Genomic DNA, 24,883 nt, shown 5'->3' with positions numbered 1-24,883 from the left:
GTATGAATCTCACAGATGCATTATCTGATGAAGATGATAATTTTGCTGATGGAGCTGTAATAGCAGCAGCAAGAACCTTACCAACTTGGTCTGAAGGGGACTTGCCTTTCCTTCCAAGCATGGAAAAGAAATCTATTGACGAGCTTCAAGAGGAATGCTGGAAATTGTTGGGAATGTTTCCAACTACAGTTGCTGAGGATATCAAGAAGCTAGGTTCTACCCAAACCCCTTGTGGAAGCATTTTTGTGAACCATGTTAACAAGCATTAATTATAAAATTGTAGATGATCCTGAAAGTTTTCTCTGCATAATTTGTCCTTTCCACCTTTATTTTGTTGCTTTCTGCTTATTTGTATTTTTATATTGACATTTATCTTATCACGTGATACAAAAGTTTTGAATTTATGCAGTTCTGACTTTGATTTTAATTGCCAGTGGAATGTTGTTTTAGTATACATAATTTTTCATTTCTTTTGATTGCAGAAGCTGAATTGAATGATAGGAGCAAAATCTATGGAAGTGCATTGAAGTAAGAAAATGTGTTACCACAATCTCCTTTAATTCATTTATCTTTGGCTTCAAAGTTATACCTATTATATAAAACAATAGAACTATGTTCTCATCATGAAAGCTTTTGTTACCTTTACAGTTACATCAGCTTTTCATTAAATTTCAATTATTATATTATTTACATCTGTGTTTTGTATTTCTCCATCTTCATTCAGCTTGTTCCAGAACGCCCACTTTGTTCCTATCACATTCTTGTCCATTAGTCTAGGTACCAGTTCCCTTGTTTGATTCCTTTCTATCTAATTCAACTCTTCTTCCATTTGTAATGTCCCCTTCTCATTGATGTACTTCCAGTGGTCCATTGCCCTATTCCTGAGACCCATAGGCTATGTGGAATGCAGATTTAGGGTTTCAAGCATTGATGAGGCGAGAACTTAATATTTTTAGTAAGTCAGGGGTTGGCTATTTTGGTGATACTATCCTACTGAGCTTTCCATGCTCTGTCACTGGGTGCGAAGATCATGTTTTTCGGAGCAGTAGTTCATGACTTACTATTTTTAGTAAGTGGCAGTATGTAGTATTTCTATTTTTGGCAGTGGACAGGGTCCTGATCTTGCAGCAGTTTAGTGGTCTTCCTTGCTCAGCTTCATCTTTTTTATGTTAATAATCAGTATTGGAGTGATAAGTGATTTAATTAAATATTATTTCTTTATCCTAAGGTTTAATATTTAATTAATTTTATTTATTTTTACTACTAAATAATGACTTTGGAAATTGTGCATAACATGATGTCTCCTAAGTGCTAGGCGAATTGTTTATGTATGGAAGGGGGACGCCAATATTAAAATGGGAGATGTTATTTTATTCAACAAAGTATTTGCTAAGTCATAACTCGTGGTCCTTGCTGGCTAGGCGTGATTTTTGACTTTGAAGTATGGCGCCATCTTTTGGGTCCACTTTGGTAAATGAAAGGCAATTGGGAAAGATGAATTTGGGCATATTTGTGAGCATTTCCATTTGAATTTGGTGGTGCAAGAAGTTATAAATAAGAGCCTTGGGCTCTCATTTTGGGTATCTTATGAAATTGCATCGTTATGTTGCCAGTTTGGCGATTGAAAATCTGAGCTTCGAAGTGTGGCTTCCGAGCTAAGTCTTAGTTTCATACTTGGAAGATGGTACCTAGCTATGTCCTTGTATTTGCAGTGCTGTTGGTGAGTGAGTTTTGCAGATTGTGGAGTGTTTTGTGTGGGATTGGAATGTTTTCTGGTTGCTGGTCGCGGAGTTGCTGAAACCATATTTTGCTCATACCTCTTGGCCAGGCGATTCTATCATTCTGGGTACCGGCTCATTCATCTTTCCTGCTACTGGAGTTTCATCCTGTAAGTTTTTAGCACCTTGCATTGCGTATGGAATTTAATATTGCAAATCGAAATTCTCTGGTTAGGCGTTGGGTTTAGGAGGTGCATTGGGATGCATGCCAAATAAATGGGGGTGTTTTAATAGCTCACCTTGGGTTTGTTTTCATCGTTGCTGGTATAGTGTTGGTTTAGAACTGTTTTGGGGTGAATTGGGTGAGTATTGAGAGAGATATGAGTGTTTTAGTGGGTTCATAGGCTGCTGGTTATGCATTTCCAGCTTGCAGTTTTGATGTTAGTAGAGTTTCATGTTTATTATCTTTGATGTTCAGCATTACTCTTCTACTCTCACTCTCTCTGTTATTGTAAGGTTAAGTAGTAGTACTACTAACCCGTTCTGGCTTGTAAACTCACATCTCGTTGAAAAAGTGGAAGAGGCTGGCTTGCCGCCTACATCAGTTAATTGTAATTCAGTCCTCCTGCTGCGTAAGCGGTCGAGTGATGATTGGTTGTAATGGTCCTCCCACTGCATAAGCGGTTGAGTTGAGTTTTTGTAATTCAGTCCTCCCGTTGAAACATCGCGGTTGAGTGGTTTGTGTCTGCTGTATGTTTCTCTTGGTTGTTTCACCGCCAAGTTTCTTGCTTTCCCGATGGATAAGCAGAAGGGGCTAGCTTGCCGCCCAGTATTGTATTCACTTTATCTTTTCAGTAGATTTGAGATCTAACGATCCCCTATTCACTGTATGCTCTCACCTTCCCACATTGGGCACTTGGTGATCAGAAAGTGGAAGGGTTGCATTTTTCAGCAAGCTTTGAGTTTATGCTTTCTAACCTTAATGGGTTATCTATTGGTTGATGATTATTATTGGTCTTAAAAACAAAAAAACTATCCGGAATATTACACCATTGCTTTCATTTATCTGGTGTTTAGTCCTTAATGTGAGGTTGGTAAACTCACGGATAAAACAAGGATTTCCCACACGTACCAACTAGTCATGTAACAAAATGTTCATATATCAAAGCATAAGTAACAATAACAAACAACTATACCAGAAGAATGATATCTTTATTGAATTCCCAAGAATATGTCAGTACAATACCATCCTTGCCGAGGTTCCATCCGAATCATATATAGACTCGACGGTTGGCCAAGTTGCCAACCATCACTAACTACCAACTACCCCACGGGAACCTCTTGGCGACTCAAACATAAACATAAACATAAACATAAATACCCATCCCAACTACAAACTAACATGTGTTATTGACCCCTAACATCAGCCCCCCCCCAAAAAAAAGTAGTCGTCTTCTAGACGACTAAGACAATTGGAGCTAGAATACAAAACAAAAGACTAGGATTGAGAAGGGGGAGAAGGCGTCCCTATAGTGGTTGAAGAAGAAGGTTGTTGCCCTGTGGGGAGTGTGAGGTTCTTCTCTGCCATCAGTTGCCATTCCCGTGCCTTCTTCACCATGTGTGCGGTCTCCAACAGTTTTTTGTCTTTTTGCTCCATCTATAAGGTAAGATTGGCCACTTTTGCTGCCAGTACTTGCATGTAATGTTCCCTGACTGTACTGGTGAGGGAGACAAGGTCGTATGATGGTGTTTGGAGCAGGACCGTACGGTGGTGTGAGGCAAGGCCGTACGGGTATCGAGCAGAGGTCGTACGGTTGTCAAGAGAGGGCCGTATGGTGGTGTCAAGAAGGTTGTACGGTGGTGCCAAGGCACGCCGTATGGTGGTGTGAGACTGGGCCGTACGGTGGTGAGGAGAGAGTGTGACTATACAGTGAAGGGGGTGGTCTTCCGCAAGCGTATCAAGTAATGAATTTTGAATATTAGGAATCCTTTATGCATGTAAATCAGATTAACAAATATGCAACTGGAGAAAGTAAACATTGATGAGATTGAAGATTTGCGAGATCCGGAACAAGTACACATAATAGAATAGGGTGAGGGGTGAATCTCACCGAAACTGCAAATACCAAATAGGCAGGGTCTTTCACCTCCGAAATGGCGGATACCAGAACTCCAATAGGAATTCGCACAATAGAGAAAAATACCAAAATTCGCATACCAACACAAATGACAGACTCAACCATAAATATGGGCTCTGGGAACTTTCTCGAAGGGTTACAAATGGGCTGACACAACAAACATAACTTAACTAATAAAATAAAAAGGGGCTCGAAAGATTTTATTATTAAATTTAGAGCCATACAGAAATCAATATTATTTAATTATATCGGGGACATTATATTGCACCTCCTTTTGCATGTTGCAACAGGCCTCATAAGTAGTCACCTTCGTTTCTAGCTCAGCTCTCAGGTTCTTCTCTATTGTGGCTAGCTGCGCACGCTTCTCCCCTTCCTTCTCTAGTTTTGCCACATACAGTTGTTGAGCCTGCTGCTCTATCTGACTCTGTCGCATCTGCAGGTACACATCTTGGAAGGATCCTTCCATACTGTGCAAGGTGGCGCCCAAGGTGCTCAATCCTTCCACTTGTCGCATGTGCTTCCAGTCCTGTACCATCTCTGACGTGTTGGTTGAAAATTTTGTACACTTGGGGAAATATACAAAATTGTGGTTTCAACCACAGTGTGTGAGTAGCACTCTCCTAATTAAGGGAAGGCTCCCCCTATCTAACTACAACTTTAAAAATAAAATGGGATGGGACAGGAGTCTTTCTTCTTCTTTCAAGAAAGCCAATATCCCTTTCTCTTCACAAAAAAGTGATAGCAATTCAACATAAAAAAGCAGTAACAACCTTTGAAAATGAAATGAGACAAAGGAAATGAAGTTTCCTGAAAGCTCAAAGACTTCCGTCACTTCCTTCAGGACGGGATAGCAATATCAAGCTCAAAGTCTTGATTATATGAAGTCCTATCTACCCTTTTCTATAGTGACTAGCAATGAAACTCGTACCGTGTAGCCCTGGAACTGAATGATGGATGCCCTTTCGTAGCGGTTGTATCCGGATACCATAGTCCGTAGCACCGGCTCAAAATCCTTAATATTGAATGTCGGCATCTGGATGGCATGGTCTACCTGAGCTTTTCTGAGGGATTCCTTTATCACATGGTCGGGGGAAGATTCCTCCCACCAGGTACGACTTTCGCTGCCAGTCACACTCTCAAAGGCTACATTCTCCACCATGATAACCTCTGGATCCTTTTGCACTTTTGGCCTCATTTTGGCCTTCTTGTTGCCGCTGGTTGGATCTATAGCTATCATGATTGCACTGCAACTGCAACTGCTTTGCCCTGTTTTCCTGTCTTTGTCTAGTCCTTGACCATTATTATAACGGTCTGCAAGTGTGACCCGCCAATTGGTACGGACCATTGGACCAACTGCTGCTTCTACACTATATTGATTGGCCCGTATACTTCCCTCTTCTGACCATACAACTTTTTTAATGCACGCCAACTCTGCACCCAACTTAGTACGGATGGCAAAAAATTTCTCCTATAGCACTGCCTGCTGCATATGGAATGCTATACGTCTTGCACTGCAACCCTCTACCAATTCCGTACGGTGGCTGTACAGTGTCCAATCTCCTCCGTATGGTGTCCACTTTTTCTTGTCTTCTATACCTCCCTTATCCATACGATCGCTGTGCGCTTGGCAACACGTACAGAATGCGTACGGATTTCCTGTGCACGAGTTTTGGATATCTTTTTTCGTACGACCTCTCCTGATGTCTTGTACTCGTGTACCGTACGACTTGTTGACGTGGATGAAATCGCATTGCTGCAAACTCCATACGGCCAACGCAGAATAGAATAGCCGACTGATTATCCTACTCTCTCTTGAGATAAGGGAATCCCTAATGCTATTTTATACGTTTTGATCAAAGGGGATAACCTCAAGGTTTCTTTTGTCAAGTTTTGACTGCGGGATCTCTCAGTGGCTTGATGTGTTTATGCTGGAAACACAAGGGGACTTACGTTTAATTGGCAATTCTATGTATAAATTCCCGGGGACCTTTTACGGTCTTTTCCTTCAGGTGATGCTGGTTAATTTGAAGCTGATTTAGCAGGACTGCAGATTTTCCGAAAAGATAAAATAGGGAGGAAAGAAAGGAAGGATAGGGAGAGAGAGAGAGACTGAAAATTCTAACTAGGATAGCAGATTCAATTAAACAGACAGACACCTCCAGGAAACTAAATTAGGCATCATCAGTCATTCAGACGCAATGTTTGCATAAACTTAGTGCAATCTTCAAAGGAGAAACCAGATTTTCATATTACCAAATACGATATTAAAACTTCTACATTCAAATCAAACCACACGCAAATCGGATTAACTAGTGTGTGCAAATGGAGTTTATTCCAGCTTAGAAAAAGTTGTGGCATCAATGTTTCACCGTGTCGAGATGTCCAACGGGCTAATACTCCAAAAGCAACCTGGATAGAGCCCCGCTGCCAGCAAGCGTCTATAGCCCCGGCGGAGTTATCGCCTGTTAGCTCACAGAGATTGCTCTGTTTCCAGCAAGAAGGTTTTACCCCTTTTTCTTTTTATACCGACAGAGATGCCTGCATTCCCTTTTGCCAATTTTACGTTTAGCGCTTGATTTCAGAGTGCTTGATCGATTTCCTTTTCCTCTCTTCTCTTTTTTTTTTTTTTTGGCATAGTAGGCAGTGAAGCCTACGCGGGATTGAGCGTAACAGTGGTCGCTGAAGCATAGCCTCGGACCTTTCATCGATATAGTGTCCCTTTGATTAGCAACTGATCGTATGCAATTTTAATATGTGTTTGTGCAGTAATCACGATATCGGGGATAGGTTTTGACTAGGACAAGATCTTGTAGAGAAAGGTCATCTAGATCTAACCGAACGTATCATGGGGTGCTCCATCAATCAAGAGTCTCCTCGAGCTTGGATTCCAAAAACAGATGGTAACAGCAATCTGGCATCGCACCAACGTTGTACACGGCGAAGGCTTCCTTCAAGAAAATGACAGGGGTCCCAAAGCAGAGCAGGAAAACAAGAAACTAAGCTAAGACGAGAAAGGAAAACAGAACAACTATTCACAATGAAAAGGCTTAGGGAAGCCTACGGCTGGAAATAATGCTTGAGGAATTGACCATTCACGGGCAAGGGAACGTCCTCGCCTGTTAGGTTCTTGAGTCGGAATGCATTTTCTCCCAAAATTTCTGAAATTTGAAAAGGACCGAGCCACAGATTATCAAACTTGTCGTGCTCTCCCTTTCTTTCATGAGCTTTGTCCCAACAAAGGACAAGATCGGAAATGCGAAAGGCCTTTACTTTTGCCCGTCTGTCGAACCAACGCTTGACCACTTCTTGGTGTTTGGCAAAATTATTTATAGCGTCGTCTCTTTTTCCCTCTAAGTATAACAGCTGGGACAACCTAGCTTCCACAGCGTTATTGATTCCTAGGTATTCGCCCATGAACTGCAAAGTTGGTATTCTCAATTGTATCGGGAAGATGGGGTCAAGGCCATATACCAAGTGGTATGGAGAAGTTCCAATGGCGGCCTTGCATCGGGTGCGGTCTGCCCAAAGGGCAAATCGGAGTTGGGTGTGCCAATCTCTCGGATTCTTGTCTAGGAGCCTTTTAATCACACTCAGGAGGTTTTTGTTTGTGGATTCCGCTAAACCATTACCTTGGGGATAGTAATTAGATGAAAATTTTAAAGTGATCCCGTAATCGAAGGCCCAATTTGAGAATTTTAATGACGCAAAAGCAGAACCATTATCACAGACTAGAGCGTGAGGACAGCCAAAACGTGTAATGATATTCTCCTCTAAAAATTTAATAACAGCATTAGCATTGCATTGTTTCAATGATTGAGCTTCAGACCACCTTGTGCAATAATCAGAAGCGGTTAGAATGTACCTGTGTTGCGCAGAGGAGGGCGGGTTGATCGTACCTATGAAGTCGAGCGCCCATTGGCCAAATGGTTTTACCTCTATGACTGGTCGGAGTGGCATAGCTGGGGCTCGCTCCCTTGTTGCGGATACTTGGCACACATGACATTTCTTCACATGTTCATGGGTGTCTCGGAATAAGGCAGGCCAGTAATAGCCTGCCCTGAGGATTTGGTGGGCTGTTGCTAGGCCTGACCCGTGGCCTGTTCCGAACTTAGTATGGAACTGCTTTATAATCTGGCGTGCTTCATCCTCATTTACGCACCTCAGGTAAATGCCTTCATGATTTCTGCGGTATAAGACGGCACCTTGCAGCATGAAACGGCTACTCTTCATCCTTAGTGCCCTTTTCTGCACTGGGTTGAGGTGTGATGGGCATTTCTGATTAAGAAGGTAGAAAATTATGTCATCATACCACCTGTCTGGAGAGACCTGTTCAATCAGATACTGCTGATGCACGATTCCTGAGCATTCGGACGCGAGGGTTTGCGTCAAGGCCTGACCTCGTACTAGCTTCATAGGCTGGATTTCAATGTCATATTCCTGAATGATGGTCACCCATTTGCCTCTTCTTTCACCTAGCTCATTTTGCATCAATAATGTCTTCACTGCAACATCCGACACTATGGCATATATCTTACTCCTAAGTATATAATGCCGGAACTTCCTGATGGCTTTGACTAGCGCATAGGCCTGCTTTTCAATGTTTGGGTATCTTAGTTCAGCCTCCTTCAACGGAGTACTCATGAACGCTATCGGGTGCTCACCCCCTTCCTCCTTTCGCTGAGTTAAGATTGCTGCACAGGTGTGCTCAGAGGCGAAGGAATAAATGTAAAACGGCCTTAGGTAGTCAGGGCTTACCAGAACTGGCGCCTGGACGATTGCTTGCTTGATCTCTTCGAACGCCCTTTTGGTTGCTGGGGTCCATTCTATCTTGGCGTCTTTCTTCAACATATCGTTGAGAGGGCGAACTATTTCGGCAAACCCAGTTATAAATTTTCTAACAAAATTTATCTTTCCGAAATATGACTTAATTTCCTTTTTACTTGCAGGGAGATTGATTTGCAGTATGGCTTTGGTCCTATCAGGGTCAATTGCTATGCCCTTTTCTGAGATAACATGGCCGAGGAGCTTACCTTCGGTCACTCCGAACATACATTTCCTTGGATTTAAAGATATCCCGAATCGACGACAGCGCTAGAAAACCTTTCGTAGGTCATTCACATGATCTGCCCTTTGCTTGGAGAAAACGGTCAAGTCGTCCATGTAGACGATGATGCAGCGACCTACAAGGTCTTTGAATGTGATGTCCATGGCGCGTTGAAATGTAGCTCCTGCGTTGATCAAACCAAAAGGCATTCTCCGATAAGCAAATATCCCCCACTTAGTGGTAAATGCAGTCTTAAGTCGGTCCTCGTACTCGACCATTACTTGGTTGTACCCGGAGTAACCATCTAGGAAAGACATCATCTGGGATCCGTTGACCATTTGCAGGACTTCATCAAGGGAGGGCAGCGGGTAGTTATCCTTTTCTGATGCTCTGTTTAGATTACGGAAATCGACACACAGTCTGATTTCCCCACTCTTCTTTCTTACTGGGACTAGATTAGCGACCCAGGTAGAATGTCGTACTGGAAAGACGATGCGAGCAGCCAGCAACTTCTTTACCTCTTGATATATCAATGGTTCGAGGAGGGCATTCACTGGACGCTGTCTCTGCCTGAAGGGTTTTGAATCTGGCTTAAGGGGTATGGTATGAGTTATCACAGATGTATCATAGGTTTTGAGATCCTCATACCTCCAAGCGATGATATCTGGGAATTCCCTCATATTTTTGAGGATTCCGTCTCTTTCTTGGGGCGTACACACTTTGCCAATCAGTACGTTCTTTTGATTCTCTTGCGTGCCGATATTGATTTTATCACAAGCGCCTCCTTCTGCAGTGCCTTCCTTGCGAGACTTGAGCGGGTCCCAGTCAAAAATTCGTTCTAACTGCACCATACCTTTGGGAATCGTATTTGTTCTAAGATTCAAGACTCCCTCTATGTCGATCTCGACTTCTTGAGGTTCTTCCTCATCTATAATCTGAGTTGCAAACACATCTAAGCTTGTAATGAAGTCGATGATGTGTTTGTCGTCATCGAACACCTGAAAATTAGTAACGTTGTCTGGGACTGATGAAACTGTTGCTAACTCTACTATAAATTTCTTCAAACTTTGCATTGATAGTGGCTCAAGCGTGCTCGCGGCCTGGGCTAACGAATCTGCGACCTGGTTTTGTGATCTGAATATGGTCTTGATGTTGAAAGCATCAAAGCTCTCCATTATGTCCCACACGCGATTGCGGTAAATACTGAGTCTCTTGTCATGGCAGGTATATTGTCTTCGAACTTGCCGGACTACCACTTCGGAATCTCTGAAACAATGCAGGATCTGGGCTCCCTTTTTGGTGGCTAATAGCAAACCGTGAATTAAAGACTCGTATTCTACTATATTGTTGGTGCAGTGAAACTGTAGTCTGTAGGAAGCTAAATAGGTTTCGCCAGTAGGGCTTATCAGTTCTACCCCTGCTCCAGCCCCTTGCTTGGATTTAGAGCCATCGAACCTTAAGGTCCAAGTTTGATTTGGGTTGGTAACCTTGCTTGTTGCGGTTGCCGGACCTGTGATTTCATACTTTTGCCGCTCAGGGGGTGTGGTGTCTTCCGGCCTGAGAGTATGAGTTTGCAGCACCTCTGAATGTCTCTTGCATGCCTGACTCAACGCTGCCCTGCATAGTGAACAAGTTGTTTCTGAATGGGCAGCATTGTGAACTCTGCACCAACTGGTTAGGAGCAAATTCCCAATAGAATCTTGATAGTTAAGTTGGGACACTGGTCCCTCACATTTGCAAAAGAATTCCCTGAGGTTGCTGAATAACTCACCTTCCTCTGGCGACGGGGCCTCCTTATCATAACTTTCTGCAATTTGTCCGAAATTTTGGACTGGGTTTGAGCATTGTACCAATAAAACTTCGTTCATTGACCCGATATCTGCCCTATATGTGCCCAGGTCTGATTCTAAGAATAGGGTTTCATTGGCCTGATTATATTCCGTAATCATCAGCTTGAGCCGAGGTTCGGACTCAATCCGGATCTGGTTTGCTACCCCTCTCCATGGTAGCCACATATGGGTGAAACTAGAATGCAGCCAGCCGTTTAGGACGCGGGTCCAATCTCGGCTGAGTAGCATGCCATAGGCCCCCGGGATGTCCACCACTTGAATATCGATGTACATCTGAATACGTGGATCTGCTGTTAATTGCATGTGTATGTTGTTTAGCTCGCCCACTACAATTACTTCAGATTTGTCCAACTGGGTAACCTTTCGGTTAGTCTTGGTGGGGGTCAAGCCTAAAGCACTACATACTGACAAGGGCATAACATTAGCTGAAGCTCCCGAGTCAATGAGGCAGTTGTGCAAGTTCTTACCAAAGATTCGGAGAGTTAATAGGAAAGGCGGGGGTTCTAGCTTTTCGGTGAACAAGCTAATTGTAGGCTCCGATGGTAAGGTATCATTGTTCATGATTGAGATATCCTGAGTTCTTCCCCGTGCACGTGCTCCAAAGCCAGCCTCCATAGGTTGATCATTTTGGAACTCAGGCGGTGCGGCATAATTCACTGTTGCACCCCTAGGAGTTGTTGGTCCTCTTATCTCACCACTGATCTTCTGGGGTTGTCCTTGTACTATTCTCTGTCCGGAGTGGTCGTCCATCCCTTTGGACTGAGTCGGTGTGGGTTCCTTAAGGCTATTCAAGACCATGTCCCTGACTTCGGAGACTTTCATTAGTTCAGCAAGGGGTAAGTTGACTTTAATCCTTTTGAACTCGTCTGCCACCAACTGGCCTAGCTTAGCGATCTCTATATTGCTGGACGACCTGTCACTAAAGCCTGGATTTGTGACAGTAATTGGTTGGCTCTGCGGAACGAGCATTCTTGGCTGGGGGGGCCTTCTGGGACTGACCTTGGCTCGCATACTGTTGCGATGCCTTTGGATAATTTGGGTTATTACTAGCATTCTGATCTGGAGGAACCTGGATGTCCTTGGGAGGTGTGGAAGTGGTGTAAGGGCTGTTGTTGCTGTTTTGGTTGTTATTGTTGTAATATCCCCGATTTGCGCGCTGGTACTGCTGAAATGCATTTACATCGATGGGCTGATTCGGGTCGGCCACCTCATTTTCATCCTGACTGGGGAAGAAAAATGGGGGAATGTAGGTTTCTAGAACAAGTGCGGTGTCATACCTTGGTGACGGCACTATTTCAAATCCAGAGGGAGGGAGCACTGGTTGAGGTATTGTGTTCTCCACCTCCCGTTGGAATATGTTGGCAGCAACCTGAAATTCGTCGTATTGTAACTCTGAGTGTTGGTTAGTGTTGTGTAACCTGCACCAGTTAGAAAGCGCTGCCTCTGCCAAAAATACCCTATCTGTTGGCCTGTTTTCTGATACTGGCGCATTGTCAAGCGGAGTAGGCACTCCTCCGTTGTTGGGACGGGTGTTCCATGTCCTTGCGGGTCTTTGATATCCTTGATTCTGGTATTGACCCTGGTGCTGACCCTGTTGTTGGTTCCTTTGATTACTTTGCAACTGATTATTCTGATTTCGCAGATAAGTGACTTCAGAGGACAGCCTTTTCATTTGGTCAGTTAGCTCCCGCATTTCATCCTTCTCCTCTTGGGTTCTTGATGACACAGTGGTATTCTGCAGATAGATGGGCTGCTTAGGAAGGATTTGGGATATAGGTGGTCCTGGATGAAGTACCAATTGACTGGTGGGCTGCTGAGGCTGATATGCCAGTTGTGGGATCGGGTTTAAAATGGGCGTTTGATGGGCCAAAGCCTGACTGATTCCCTAGACTTGGCTAGACGCAGCAGGGGGTCCTAATTGCATCAAGGGCCCGACGATATTTTGGCCTAGTCCCTTACTGATTTCCATAGCCTTAGCATAGGCCTCAGTCAACGTAGTCGGCGCAGGATGTGATTGTCGGACGAACATGGCTGTCAAATAATCCAGCACTGAATAATAGATTTCTCTTGCCGAAGCGTCACTCACCACATATGGATCTTGCAATCGGGTGAAGGCCTTATGGAACCTGTTGTTAAAGGAACTAATAAGCTCGTGTTCCTGTCTCTTGACTTCTACAAATTGCCTGTACAGCTCCGTGGGGGTTATAGGGATGCCATACTTTCCTGTGAAGGCTGTCTTCAGCTTCTCCCAAGAGTCGATAGAAGATACCGGTAAATGGATGAACCAGTAAAATGCGTCTTCCCCTAATGAATAAGGAAAAAGCTTGCATGCAGCATCTGCGTATTCAATTTGTCTATTGCGCAACGCATCCTCAAATATTTTGATATGCTCTTCCGCTGTCCTGTTTGGGTCATTTGGATGAAAAATGGAACAGAACCTGTCTGGGCTCTTGGGCATATCATGGTAAGCTGGAAAAATTAGCGGTGACGGGTTGTCTACCAACCATGTGGCACCATTTGGAGCAGGTGGATTGTGCGCCATCTGTGGCTGATTTATCTGTGTTGTGATAGGAACTGGAGTTGCAACCGCTGGAACTGTAAAAACTGAACTCTCTGGAGTGGCGAACTGCTGATTTGCCGAGCTGGGCTCACTGGGATCTGAAGTCTGGCGATAACCCCTGCGTCTGTAGAACTGAAAACCAGTAAACCTCTCCCGTTCTGGGCTTGATTTTTGGACTCTTTCGAATCTCTTCGGAGAGAAAGATCCAATTCGTTCCAGCGTGAGTTGTCTTTGGAGTTGATTTTGTGGATGTGGTGCGGATCCTTCTCTGGCTGAGGAGGGTTAATGGGCAGGCCCGCTGTTACACATACTAGTGCGAGGGAAAGAAAACAGTCGGATTTCCTTGAGGACTTGCTTGCGGATGGTGGCAATCCGCTGCGTTTCTAGATTTTCTCTAACCACAACCTCTATTGCCAAACCCTTCTGCTCTTCCTGGTTGATAGTGCGGCTTACCTGACCGAAAAGGGGATGATCTTCCTCTGACTTCCAAGCTAGGGAGTGTAACTGATCCACAATATATGACTGATTTAGCCCCTGATCTAGCTGTTCAAGGGGAAGGCTAAGTGGGCATTCACAGGGCAACACCATACTGCATCTTGAGCTGCCTTCCTAGTGTCTGTTATACGCGAGAAAGGGTAAAAGCTGATTCTGCGGCTCTTTCCAAGAGTAGGCTGATATGATCTTGAGCTAAATTGCTCCAAGGCCCTCCTTCTAGCGCCAATTCTGTTGACGTGGATGAAATCGCATTGCTGCAAACTCCATACAGCCAATGCAGAATAGAATAGCCGACTGATTATCCTACTCTCTCTTGAGATAAGGGAATCCCTAATGCTATTTTATACGTTTTGATCAAAGGGGATAGCCTCAAGGTTTCTTTTGTCAGGTCTTGACTGCGGGATCTCTCAGTGGCTTGATGTGTTTATGCTAGAAACACAAGGGGACTTACGTTTAATTGGCAATTCTATGTATAAATTCCCGGGGACCTTTTACGGTCTTTTCCTTCAGGTGATGCTGGTTAATTTGAAGCTGATTTAGCAGGACTGCAGATTTTCCGAAAAGATAAAATAGGGAGGAAAGAAAGGAAGGATAGGGAGAGAGAGAGAGACTGAAAATTCTAACTAGGACAGCAGATTCAATTAAACAGACAGACACCTCCAGGAAACTAAATTAGGCATCATCAGTCATTCAGATGCAATGTTTGCATAAACTTAGTGCAATCTTCAAAGGAGAAACCAGATTTTCATATTACCAAATACGATATTAGAACTTCTACATTCATGATATATATATTTGATAATCTAACTGAATCATAAAATAGTCCAGATTAACCATGCGGAAAGGAAAAGCAATCAGCTATCCTCTAATGGTATGGACTGTGAAGGCTCTATCAGATGCTTGATTAAAAAACTGCTGTGCAAAATGAATAGACATAATTAAAAGCTTTCAAAATTAAGTGAAGAAGGAGACCATGCACTCACAAGGAAACTTGAAAATAGTTTTAATCCATTGTATTAATTCTTGCAAATTCCTTCAGAGCTTTCGCAACAATCCAAGAACTTCTTACAAAATGAGGGAAAACCAGTCCCTTAAATAGGCTTCAAAAAAGATGAATGGCCTGGATTAAATCTTCATAAGTGGCCCAGATTCATCCATAAAGCAGGGCTGCTCATACCCATAAATGGGAGGCAAATATCAACAACCACCCCAAAGGGAGTAATAACTACCCAAAAAAGGATAATTACAACAATTGGAATAATCCAAAAAAAGGTGTATAAAAGTTTTACAATTTGTTGACCAGAAGTCAACTGTCACCTTTTTGGGACAAAAGTGCACTTTTAAGATTTGGAGGGAAAAAGGCATTTTTGAGAAACTACTTTCTCTATTTTGGTTTCACATTCTTTCTTTAGAAACTGGTCCTTGTCATGCAGGTATTCTCGCCATAAATCACGACCTGCCGCTCGTTCCTTGCGAACATATTCCTGAAATTTGATACACAACTGGAAGAGGAGGCTAAAAGGTGGCATGGGAGGGTGGCGAATTTTGTACTGCATGCCCTTGAGATACTGGTCCACGTGTCCTAAACCGTCCTTCCAGCTGGAGCGATTATGCTCGAAGCACAATATGTCTGAATGGAACTGACCAGCAAAACTCAAGTCTTCAACGGAATAAGAAACCTTATCTGCTCCCAACCTTTCTTCCCAATCCGACCGGATTACACTGTCGGATAGGTCATTTATCCACCCTGAAACCATTGATCGGAGGATGGTCTTGCCTAGTTCTTGCATGTTCCCTAGAATCACCTCACATGCGTCATTTTCTTTGTCAATAATTTCCTGGGCGTCGTTCTTCATGGTGACGGTCTAGTACCATTCCTTGAGAACACTGATGCCATGGGGATCTAGGATGTCAGGCAGTGTGGGAATCTGTGTATGTGTCCAGAAAAGAGCTCTTATGAGGGGAAGGGTAGAGGCCGCTACCTCGTGCATGTGAAGGGATTCCCTGTTTACCTCCAACAGCCTGACTAGAGTGAGCTCTCGATGGAGAGCCATTTCCTTTACTTTTCTAAGGATTTGTTCTCCCTTTTTCTTGATGTCCTGCATCCATTCCTTGACGGCCTTTGCGGTATCCCGAATTCCTTCAAATTCAGTTGTGGTCCTTTGCGCCAATGCTATTGGGGGAATATGGGATTCAGAGGGGTTGTGTAATGGCCGTAGGAGCTTATCGATGTATCCCTCGGCTTGTTCAGCACAGGCCCGATACATATCCTTTTCGGCAGTGATTTCCTCGAGCTGTCTGAGTATGTTCTGCACTGAGTCCTTAAATTCCTCCTTTTCCTGCTCTTTTGTAGCTCGTCCGATGGGGACAGTCGTAATGCTATAATCTGCCAATGTTATTTGATCTGCTGGCTTGTCCACGGGCGGGGTGGCAATATGAAGAGTGCGGTTCCTTTGCTCATCCCTAGTTACCTTAGAGTATGCTCTTGGTTTCTTCTTCCCTTTAGCTTTTGCTTGATCCATTCGTGAGAAGATGTCCTCTAGATCGATGGGTGCCTTGGTGGCGGCCCTGCGCTGAGCTCTGGCATTCAGCCACTCTTGAGGCACCGTCTGGGTTGAGGATAGGGTTAAGTTAGCACCCTGTTCTCCTATGCTCTCAACCGGCTGACCACAAATTAGCAGCTGCCCCGCCATCGGAGGGGTGAAAGAAGGAGGAAGCTCCTTGCTTGCATCTGAGTTCTCCCCTATTTCACTGAACAATTGTCTGACATCCTCCTGTGAAGGTTGCTCCTTGGTTCTCTTGAGCTCATGAATCTCGTCTGTTCTTTGTTCCCCTTCGACAGTCGAGTCATCCTTGGCTGTATTGAGGAGTAGCAATTCGTGACGGCTCTGCTGGGTAGGTTCATGCACTTCGATCCCCTGGGTGGATGGGATTTCTCCTTCCTTTATTTGGTCACCCAGTTTGGTCGACATGGGGCCTTTTGGCTCGGTGTCCGGTATATCTGGTGCAGGAGGATCATTGGCCTCGAATGCATCGATGTCGCTCTGGGAAGGCGGAGCAGGTATGCAATCCAATTCTATGGCGTCGTCGGACGAACTGGGGTCCTTTGAAGATGAAGTGGCCTCTGGCCTCCTTATGGGAATCTTCTCCCTTCTTGTTCTTTTGGACATCCGAGTCCCTCTGCAGGCCTTAGCTTTCTTTCTTTTCTCTGGTTTCTCAGCTGATGTCCTTTCGTCTTCGGAAGACTGAGAGTCAAGATTGCCCATCAAATGGTAAGTAAACTGGACCCCCTCATGGACTAGCCTCTCGATCTGGTGATGCAACCATTGATCTGTATATCTTGCTGGGGCTGCCATAACTACTTCGAAATCCGTGATTGGGTCTTGAGACCAATCAACGCCTGGCAAGAGGTGCCTTACTGCCTCGAATTCTCGGACTTGGAGGCAGTTCCCCGAGTCCGTGAGCTGATCTGGGACCTGACGGTACTCAAAGAGTTGCATCTGCTGCACACTCAACCTAGAATATTCCCGTCGCCTGACTTCGTAGTCATTGGAGCAATTTTTCCAATAGTCTTCAATTGACTCCTTTGCTCTGTAGCGCCTACCGTAGGCTCTCTTCGCCAAATTCTCATGATCAAAACATTTCCTTGGGAAATGTTCCTGTAGGCCATAAGAGGCTAGCTCTGTAAGGGACTCCTCTGCTATGGTGGGGGTTCTCAATTGGATGTCATGGCTGCCTATGATCATAGGAAATGTGAATCCAGCCTGCTTGCTCTCTCGTAGTAATATGCTGGCGGGGCGTGATTGCCTTGCCACCTCCATGAGGATTGCTTTATCGGTTGGGTATCGCGGAATTCGAAGGGGGGCACCATCGAAGCCAGCTATTCGGATGTAGGAGAACCTTGGGAACTGAATGAACCAGGCCCCATACCTCTGCACTAAAGTGGTAGCTTGCTCCGAGAGCCTTATGTGTAACCCTCCCTGCATTAGCCTGACCAGGCGCATGGTGAAGGCGTCATTGATGCGTTCGTACTGACCAACCGCGTAAGCCGGGCTGTTCTTTTCCCTTTGAGCTATATCCTGGTAATGCAGTTGCGGGTAGCAATCATAAACCTTCACCTGACCAGGCCCATTCCCGATCTCACCTTTCATTATTAACCCTGGCAGTGGCTGGTTCTTTGTGAACATATAGACCAAATAGGAGGTCATGGTGAAATACTTCTTTGTCTCGAGCTCAATCAGCTGAGCGTGGATGTTATCACTTATGATCTGGGCCCAGTCAAACTTAGACTTTCCGGCAAAGACCTGCTCTGTAAAATAGAACATCCACTCTTCAAAGTAGCTGGACTTAGGAAGTCCCATGACTTGGCTGAGTAAGGTGACCATGTCCCCATGTTCATTTTGAAAGTCACTTCTGGGGGTCTTTTTCACAATCCTGGTGTTCGGAGGCCTTTTCTCCTTGAACCATTCTTCGTTAATCAATGCCCTGCATCAGGCCAGATTCATATCATATGCCCCTTGTGCCTCGTCCATTGTTGTAGCTATGGGATTATTTGGAAAGGGGATATCAAATGCATCACCGATAGCCTCAGGGGAGAAGTCGGCGATAGTCATATTTTCCAGAAGCACTAATCTGGACTTTGGTTCGTAATGCCGAGCAGCCTCCACTACTAATTCATAGTTCTGGATTGCTGGAGGAAAACCTGCTGCTTGGGTGATGCCACTTTCCACCATTTGCCTAGGCCTGCCATATGCGTTGGGTGAGAAGACCCGATTCCTGAAGTCCTGAATATCAATGTGGCCAAGGTCGGTGTCACCAATGTTGTCCCAGACGCTCTAGACCTTCGACTCTCTTAATCCTCCCCTCTGATATTGATACTTCATTCTTTCAACTTTCCGCGGGATGTCTGATTTGGATGCTCGTGAAGTTTTGGCTACAGCGGGTGGTTTTGATGATTCCGCCGCCGATTTAGGCATCTATCCTGCATAGCCGAACGCGGATTACAAGGTGACACAAGAACGATAATGCGGGTTAGATAACAACAGAAGTGTTTCAGCAGGCCGGGATTAGCTAAAATATCATTTTAGCTAACAACTTGATTAACTTTAACAGCATCATATTCCTGAAGATTTACGACTACGCATTATCACTTTCGGATTTTGGATTAATTTTCAACAGAGGCAAAACATGAGAATTTTGAATTTGAAAAGAGATGTAGTTTCTGGCTAAACCTCGGGAGTGAATTCTAAATTTCGAATGTTTGAATAACGCTTTATAAAAAAGAGATGTAGACTTGAAGAATTCAAGCATTGTGATCAAATTTCGCGCATTTGCCTATTTGATTTACACATTTCAAATGACCATACGCGTTAAAGCGTACTTACCTGATGGGAGCGGATGGCGAGAGATTACCCGACCTCGTCGCGTGAAGTGAACGGACGATCCTGCAAAGTTTGAATCCCAACGGTTATCCTTTTGATTTAAATTTTTGCGGCTTGGCGGATGAAAGGGGATATATCGATTTTACATGGTTCTATCCTTGGCAATCTGAATTTAAATGGTCGACGGGGAGGGTGATGCGGCGTCTTACCTCCTTGTTTTCGGATTTGAGAGCTCTTTCAAATTTTGAATTGCATTCTCTCTTCAACTTTGGATTTTTGACAAATTTGGAGGCTTCGGAATTTAACTTGGCTTCACTCGGCCTGCACGAAATTCGGAGCTTGGATGCTATTTGGAACCTTGGAGATCTCAACCTGCTGGCGAATTTCGGAAGTCTCTGGGGTTTAGGCGGGAGACACTTTCGAAGCTGGGAATGCCTTTGAAGCTCTTCAAAAAAAAACTCGGACCTGAGCGTTCACCTTGCGTGCTTTGGCAACTTTGGAATTTCGGAGCTAGGAGCGCTTTCGAACCTCGGCAAACCTTGGAGATCTCAGAGCCCGTTCAAGCCTTGGCGAATTGGAAGACTCGGAGGACTCGCCGTCTATGCTGAATGCCCGTTCAAACTTCGGGGGTTCGTTTTTTTAAAAAACTTTCGCACTTCAACTTCGCGATTTTGGACCTAGGGCCCGAAAATAGGCTTCGCGATACAAACTTCGGCTCTGGGGTCCGAAAATGAGCTCCGCGTCTTAAACTTTGGCTTCGCGTTAAAACTTCGGACCTGGGTTTTAACTTTGGCTTCGCGTTTTAACCTTTGCTTTGCGCTAAAACTTCGGACCTGGGGTCCGAAAATGAACTTCACGTTTTACTTTTTATCTCCGCGTTTTAAACTTCGGACCTGGGGTCCGAAAATGAACTTCGCGTTTTACTTTTTATCTCCGCGTTTTAAACTTCGGACCTGGGGTCCGAAAATGAACTTCGCGTTTTACCTTTTGGCTTCGCGTTTTAACTTCGGACCTTAACGCATTAAAAAGACTTCGCAACCTCGGACCTAAGCGCCTTTTCGGGCTTTCGGACCTTATGCGTCCCTTTTTGCTTTCGCCCTCTGCCTACGCTTTCTTTGGGGGGGGCCGAAAATAAAGGTTTGATTTTTAAACTTCGGACCTGGGGTCCGTTTTAAACGTTCCGCGATATAAACTTTAAACTCAGGGGTCCGAAAAGGGCTTAAGTGACTTTCGGAGCAAAGCACCATTTTGTTTCAAAATATTGCACGATTTAAATTTCGGACCTGGGGTCCGAAAATGGCTTTTATTTGTCTTTCGGACTTTCGGACCTAATGCGTCCTTTTCAGAACATTCCGCCTTCGTTAAAAAACTCGGACCTGAGGTCCGAAAATCGTTTTTTTGTGATCTTGGGGGGGGGGGGGCGGAATCTGCTCTTTAGAGAATTTTGGAAACTTGCACAGAATGTCGGACCTCCCACCAGCTTCGCCAGACTCCACAAATCTGGACTTGGGAGGCATCAAAATACCGAAGCACTCGGCCGAGCAATTTGATCTTTTAGGAGGCGAAAATCATCTCTTGCCCAAACCTTGCAAGGGTCGGGTAGCAAACTTTATGCAATCGGCCTTATAGCTCTGGCTTGGCGGGGTCCGTTAGTTCTTACCATCTTACGCCTACCCAAGGCAATCTTCAAAATTTTGGAACAAAGCTTTTGGCATTCATGCCCGAGAGCTGGACTAGTCAGAAGGACTCACTGGTCCATTACTCCAACGTCAATCAGTTTACGGATTGGTCACGAACTCGCTCGAAGAGACACGAGAAACTCTGCTTGGATCCTCAGGACAACGATCGAAAACTCAAAACAGGAAAGGGGGACCCTGTCGGCGACAGGGAGCGTGTGCAACGCACAACACGACTTCACTGTACGTCCTCGCCTCCAATTGTGCTCGTGTGGATGGTACGACTTTATCGTACGGCTTCTCCTGAGTTACGGTGTTTGAGCTCTGTACGGCTTTTCCGTACATCGTGCAATGGTCACCATATAGTTTACTTGCAACGTTGTACGACTTGATTCGTCGAGTCTTTGATGCATCCGTACGCCATACAGATCCCACTCCCTTGCTGCGCTTATTAGCTGTATAATCTCTTTTGGACTCACTTCCTCTCTCTTGGTCCTTCTACTGTCACAAGCACAATTTTGTCCGTGTGTTGTATAAAAATGAGCTTCTCGGGGGTTTTTATAGTCATTCGCTCTTTTCAGGGTTAGGGTTAGGCTAAAATATTTTATTAACTTTATATAAAATAATTGCCTCCTTATTAATTGTATTTTTCCCTTACTTATTTCCATCACCTTTGCCTTACCCTTTAATTTTTTTATGCTTATCAACCTTGGCCTTTTTATTTCTTCCACATACTTTTCATTTCTAACTTTCAGTACCTCCTTCAAGTCCTTGTAGGTCTAGGCAAAGATGTCCTTGTATTCCAAGAATATCCTGAAGGCTGCCGCCTTCAGTACAGGGTTCTAGTCATCCCCTATGAGTATCACCTGCGGGCCCTCGTCCTTGCCTAGATTGACTTTTTTCACCTCCCTTTCCTCGTACTTGATGGGTTTGTCTCGTTCCAACAGGTGGGCTAGTGTGTCATCCACCCGTGCCATCCCTTCCTGGTACCTACCGTACTCTGGGGGAAATGACTTCTCTTCCGTACCGCCAGTTGATTCCCCAATCTCACATATTTGCAGCAATGTGGCACTCCTGGTGGAAGACCTCATTGTCCTCCATCTGCCAATGGAAGAGTCTAGCCAATGAACTAGTTCCGTCTTCAAAGCATCCATCCAGTTCCAGCACTCCTTTGTTGGGTTCCTTCCCTCCTCTGTCTCCTTCGGAACCCCACTCCCATCTGTTTAAGTCATCCGAGTCGGAGTCAGACGATGCGAGCTCTTCACTGACTGACTGATTTCTCAGGTCAATCACATACTTATGACCTTCACTGTCGATTGAGAGTGTATTCTTCTTCCAGTTATGATTGGCTCTAGCCATGATCAGCCATCCCCTTCCCAGGAGGGTGTCGTATGCTTTTCTTTCCAGTGGGATGACTACGAAGTCTAGAAGGAATTGTTGTGTCCCAATCACCACCTTTTGTGCCATGAGAGTCCCGAGGGGTTCGATGTTGTGTTGATCAACACCAACGAGATGGAATGTTGGTGGCCAGAGAGTAGGCTTACCAAGACCTCTCCAAGTCTCTTCTGATAGCACTTTGAATCCGAACTCGCCATCCACAATGGTGTTTGTGAGCTTTTGTCCCATTATGTCCATCTCCACCACGACAGGTTTTCGTCCAATGCTTACCGTGAGTAGCATAGGGTCCATGGCATCCGTACCAAGTTCCTTCACTGGAGTCGTACTATGTGGTTTTGTCATCGTCCAGTGTTCCTGGCCGATGGTAGTGTCACCGACTGCATTTCTCAGGGCCATCCTCAACTGTGGCATGGTTTGTAGAAGGTCAGATACCCGTACGAGTATAGTGGTCTGTAACATCTGCTTAATGATAGTTTTTTCCGGTCCTGACCGGAGTGGGGTACTGGCAGCCCGGTTTGAGGCCCTTCGTTCTTCTGCCATCTCCCTCTCAATATTTGCCCTGGCTTCCTAGAGTCTTTCCTTCTCTGTGCGAGGGTCAGGATACATGGCTTTCTTGTTTTGCAATCTTGTGATTGCCAATACTTCTTCCTCTGGTTCTTCTACCTCCAGCATATTCACCCCTTTTTTCTTTGGACACTCTGTGTCCTCATGATTCCCCGGACCGCACCATTTGCATAGCAAACTTCCTGCGTCATCTCCATTTTGACATTCCCGTGCAAAGTGACCCCATTCGTTGCATTTCCGGCATTGGATCATGGGTCGTCCCTTTGCGTCGTATTGCATTCTACTCCTCGGCGTGTTATTATTGGGCATGTTGTTACTCCGCCGATTGTTTCGGTACCCTCCAGAAGAGGCGTTAGAGTTTGTTGTCGGCTTCAAAGGTGTCGCTGGCGGTGTGACTTGGTCGGGTTGGGCATAGAGCACTTGTGTGCTCCATGCTTTCAAGTTGTACGGACATTCCTTAATGGATTGTCTCATTACTTGGCAGATGTCACAGAAGACTTTTCGAGGGCAACTCCCCTTAGTGTGCCCTTCTGTCTTACAGTCGGTGCATCATAGTTCCTTTCCTTCCTTGCCACTTTCTTTGACAGCCTTTAGCTCTTTCATCATCCTCATCATATCCATTCGGAGTGCTTGCACGGTTTTGGACTCCCCATTGCTGTCTTCATCCATATTGTCACCATCGCTCACCCGGCGCTTCCCTCGGGATGTCTTATTTTCACTTTCAATATCCATCACATAGTTGTATGCTTCGTCATACGAGGGCGGGGGGACCACCTTCATCTTCCACCTGAGAGACTCCTTCAACAAACCATCTCTTCTTGAGGCCATTAGCCGGTTGGTTCTCCATCTTGTTGAGCTGTTCCCTCAGCCTTCTATTATATGCCCGCACACTTTCACTTTTTCCCTGTTTGGTATTGTAAATCTCGGCCACAATTTCATTGTCATCCCGTAGGAGTTTGAACTCCTCTTGGAAAGCCTTCTTCAGATTGTTCCAAGACGTTTTATACTGGGCATCCAGGTCTGTATACCAATCAATTGCTATTCCTCGCAGAGTGGCTGGAAATGCCTTCAACCAGTAATCCTGGTCGTCCTGGCCATTTGCCTCCCAAATGGTCATGCATGTCTCACAATGTCGTACAGGATCCTCCGACTCGTTGCCCATGAATTTTGGAAGCTTTTGTTTCTTCGGGGTGTGTGCCATTGTTTTTGTCTGGAGGGTTTTATGTAGCATTTGGAAGTTACTATATGCTCGAAAGGTATTATGTGTCTGGAAGGTACGTACGCTCTTGACCTGGTTGGACCCCTGTCCGCAGGGCTTTGGTCACCCTCGCTCCTATAGTCCCTTCTTCCCGGGGTTTCTGAATCTGACCCTCCTATTTTGGTTTCCTCTGACAAGGACAAATTCCTGATGCCGGATAATGTTGCTTCAAAAATATAGGCGACCTCTTCATGCAGGTCTCGTACCGCCTCCTCTCCTTGTTTAGAATACTCTGACAAGTTGCTTTACGTCTCGGCCCCAGAGTCTTCTTCACTCGACGTCGAGTGTGGGGCCTGGTCGGCGAGATCTTTCTTTGCTACGTCTGGAAGTGGCAAGTTCCTGGTGGCCTCCGCCAACTCCTTCCACGTACACAGTCTTTGTCTCTCCCGACTGTGACTCCGACTCACACTCCGACTTCTGCTACGTTTCTCAGGGCTCTTCGAGTCAACAACCTCCCTTAGCGGTCGTCTCCGCTCGACCTGTTCTTTTATACGGAGAGATCTCTTTATAGTTCCCTCGTCTACTCCTTCGGTGGTAGTGGTACCTTTGTCTTTGTTTGGACGTAGGGGCATTAAGTGCCAGAGGTATGGCGTCGACTTGTCTCCCTCTCCTCTTCCTTTGTTTGTCGACGGAGTTCCCGTGCAGTTTCCTCCCTTCGGTCTTGAAGTGCAATCAGATTTCTGGCGAGTAACCTTGGAATATTTCCGAGCAGGTCAAAGATGGGAGTGCTGACGGTGAGTTCACCACGTATCGTGCCCTCAGAGACGACTCTCTCCTGAGCCTTCCTCTGCATGTACTGCA

General features: G+C 45.2%; 1 protein-coding gene across 6 annotated transcripts in view; it reads left to right on the top strand.

The window, feature by feature from the left end:
- Positions 1 to 24,883, top strand: part of LOC131073126 (protein PLASTID TRANSCRIPTIONALLY ACTIVE 14) — a 273,647-nt gene that overhangs the window by 220,441 nt on the left and 28,323 nt on the right. For all 6 annotated transcript variants that reach the window (XM_058009511.2, XM_058009510.2, XM_059220953.1 and 3 more), the window contains 2 exons: positions 16 to 213; positions 483 to 528. In XM_058009511.2, the coding sequence (XP_057865494.2) occupies positions 16 to 213; positions 483 to 528 (244 nt within the window). The remainder of the gene's footprint in view (positions 1 to 15; positions 214 to 482; positions 529 to 24,883) is intronic.

The sequence above is a fragment of the Cryptomeria japonica genome, chromosome 5, assembly GCF_030272615.1.
Source record: "Cryptomeria japonica chromosome 5, Sugi_1.0, whole genome shotgun sequence".
Classification (NCBI taxonomy): domain Eukaryota; kingdom Viridiplantae; phylum Streptophyta; class Pinopsida; order Cupressales; family Cupressaceae; genus Cryptomeria; species Cryptomeria japonica.
This window is presented reverse-complemented; position numbering and strand designations above follow the sequence as displayed.